The sequence below is a fragment of the Meleagris gallopavo genome, chromosome 5 (assembly GCF_000146605.3).
Source record: "Meleagris gallopavo isolate NT-WF06-2002-E0010 breed Aviagen turkey brand Nicholas breeding stock chromosome 5, Turkey_5.1, whole genome shotgun sequence".
Classification (NCBI taxonomy): domain Eukaryota; kingdom Metazoa; phylum Chordata; class Aves; order Galliformes; family Phasianidae; genus Meleagris; species Meleagris gallopavo.
The window spans coordinates 2,509,930-2,512,795 of NC_015015.2; the positions used below are offsets into that span (position 1 = coordinate 2,509,930).

The following is a 2,866-nucleotide window of genomic DNA, read 5'->3' on the forward strand; positions in this document are numbered from 1 at the left end:
AATATTGCCTAATACTTTTTTTTTTTCCAACTGTCTCATCTGTCTGAAGTCAGGGCAGGGTATTTACAATTTCACTCACTGGTAACAGAATGGCCGTTCCTGCTCCAGTGTGACAGAAACATCTGGGTTTTATTCCAGAAACATTCTGCACTCCCAGCTGCTCAAACACTTTTTCTTGCAGGAAACAAGCCTGTGAGAATTTAATTTTGTTCACCTGCAGAATTCCATTCGTATGACCTTTCCATTGAAATGCACACACGACATCCTTCAAACTGAGAGGAGCTGGCATTAAAATGAATTGCAGAGGGGAGGGAGTACATCACCATCACATTAGCTGACATTTGGAGGCCTGTTGAGAACCCTTCTCTTTCAGAGCTGCAAACACCAGGCACAGACTAAATCAAAGCCAAACGGGCAGAGCTAAGCCCGTAGAATAAATTAGAGTATAAATAAACGTGCTGAAGTGGTCTCCTACTCTCTTCCAGAAAAAGCCTGAGTACGTCACTCATCTCCAATTTAATACTGCCGTTACATGCAGTGTTAGCCCCACACGTAGACAAGCCCGGTGCCAAACAGACACGCAAACCACACGCTGCACATTTCCCACGGGCAGAAATGGATTTATATATCATGCTGTCTTCAGGGGCACTCATGGCGCATGAACAGATACGCGCTCCGTAGGCGGTGCTTCTTGTGTGTTAGTGGGGAGTAGGAGTGGTTGAGCGAGGAAACACGACAAACATTAGCTATTTCAGTCAAGACTGCTTTATTTATCCCACACCGGCCTGGCCGGCTCGCAGCCCGCTTTTCCACACAGGACATGGCAGGCGGCGCCATGGCAACGGCGGGGCCGCGCCTCACTTCTCCTTCCGGCTGGGCTGCGTCACTTCCGGCGGGGCCGCGGCGAGGACAAGATGGCGGCGCTGGGTGAACCGGTGCGTCTGGAGCGAGGCGAGTACGAATTCTGTCGTGTGCTTCGCGTTTCCCTTTTCTCCGCGGATATTCGCTGCTCTCCGATTCCGGCTGCTTCAGCCGCTGCCCCAGTCTCAGAGCCGGACTCCAGCCCGTCCGCGGCCTCCTTGGGCCCGAGCCGGCGGCGGGCAGAGGGAGCTCTTCCTCCTTGTGGGGCGGGCAGCGCCGTGCAGCAGATGCTTCGTGAACTTTGCCTCTGTTTTTTTTCTTTTCGTCCCTGATTGTTTCCGTGCGTTAGCTAGGCCTGCTTCTTTGTGGGTTTATTTATTTATTTATTCATTCATTTTTAATCGCGCAGCTGGAGACATTTTTCTCGGGTTTCAGTGGGTTTCCACGGACGCTCTCGCCCTTGATGCCAGCTCCTTGTTCCTGTCAGGACTGTTCAATTCGTGGCTTTGAGTTGAGCCTGTTAGATTGTGTTTTAGCAGTAGGTCCCGGTTCTGTTTTATAATCGACGAAGGACTTGTGCAGGAGCCTCGCTATACTTGTTCGAGTTCTCCCTAGCTCTGTTGTGCCTTCACAGCCTCATTTGCGTCGTTAGTGTGGTGTAGCACGTGTAACTACAGCCGCTAGGGAGGCGGATAAGATACAAAGCCTAGTTGTGTGCTTTTTCTGTAGTGTCTTTTATCTGTGCTGTCTTTTATCAAGCGCTTTTAGGAAACTGTGGTAAACCGCCTAGAGTGTGTTTGAGAAGGATGGCGATTATGTGGTGTGCAGGTAATTGCATGAGCTGAGTGTTTTCTCATTGCCGTCCCCTTTGGTCCATTCCTCAGAGTGCCTCTGTAGGTGTGTAATCACATCTGCATCGTCACATGCTGCCTATCACAGAACTCAGCTGTTTGTGCCCAGCCCTCCTTCCTGCTCTGCAAGCAAATCACTTGTGATGTGTGAGGGAAGGTCTGTTAGCAGGGATTTACGTGAGAACTTTGCTTCCCACTCGGCAGCTCATTAACCCACCCAGCTCCAGAGCTTTTTAATTAGGGCAGCTGCTTTGGCAGTTGATGAGTTGCTTTTGCTTTGGCTGTAGAGTTAAACCTCAGGCTGCATCTTCCTCCACTTCATTACCCTTCCATTATGCTCTTGCTGTGAAAACAAACAAATCTGTGGAGTTACTTAAGGATCAGTGGAACAAAAGAGCTGTTAGTCTTAATGCTTTTTTTTTTCTTTTTTCTTTTTAAGAAAAAGGGAGCACAGTGTAGTCGGCCTACAAAAGGAAGAGCTTTATTTACAGAATTAAACAACTGCTGGGTAATTGTATGGGGTTGACTGCAGGTAACCTTACATTGAATCATTTTCAGCTCAGAAATGAACATCACTAATGTTGTTGGCATACAGCATATAAAAAGAGAGATTAGTGCAGAAAATGTGCTGATTTAAAATGGTTACCATATGTTTATCATCAGGGCAATTGACAATTCTCTCCTTCTGTTCCTTCTTCCAAGCTTCATCACACAAAACCACTACCCAAATTTGCTGGAGTGCAGGGACGTAACAGTGTTGAACACTTACAAATTACTCTTACTGTTTGATAGTGATGTGTGGAAAATCTATGGGTACCTTAGGCTATTTGAATGCAAGCAGCAGAAGTGGTTCCACAGGAGTGTTTATGAGGATGCTGTTTTCTCCTGTGTTTTGTTCACACACCAAACCAAGGAGTGGTGGCATCTCGCTGTTGCTGTATTTTTTTTTTCCCACCACGTTGGACCTGCTCCAGCACCTCCATGTCCTTTCTGTACTGAGGTGCCCAAAACTGAACACAGGACTCGAGGCGAGGCCTCACCAGTGCCGAGTTCAGGGACAGGATGACTTCCCTGGTCCTGCTCACCACCCCATTCCTGATACAAGCCAGGATGCCATCGGCCTTCTTGGCCACCTGGGCACACTGCTGGCTCAT

At 48.3% G+C, this 2,866-nt stretch overlaps 1 protein-coding gene across 1 annotated transcript in view; it reads left to right on the plus strand.

Moving 5' to 3' along the window:
• Positions 1-858: 858 nt before the first annotated feature.
• The window catches only part of LIN7C (lin-7 homolog C, crumbs cell polarity complex component), a 12,995-nt gene continuing 10,987 nt past the window's right edge, over positions 859-2,866 (plus strand). The window contains exon 1 of the mRNA XM_003206091.3: positions 859-951. Within this exon, the coding sequence (XP_003206139.1) occupies positions 915-951 (37 nt within the window). The 5' untranslated portion in view covers positions 859-914. The remainder of the gene's footprint in view (positions 952-2,866) is intronic.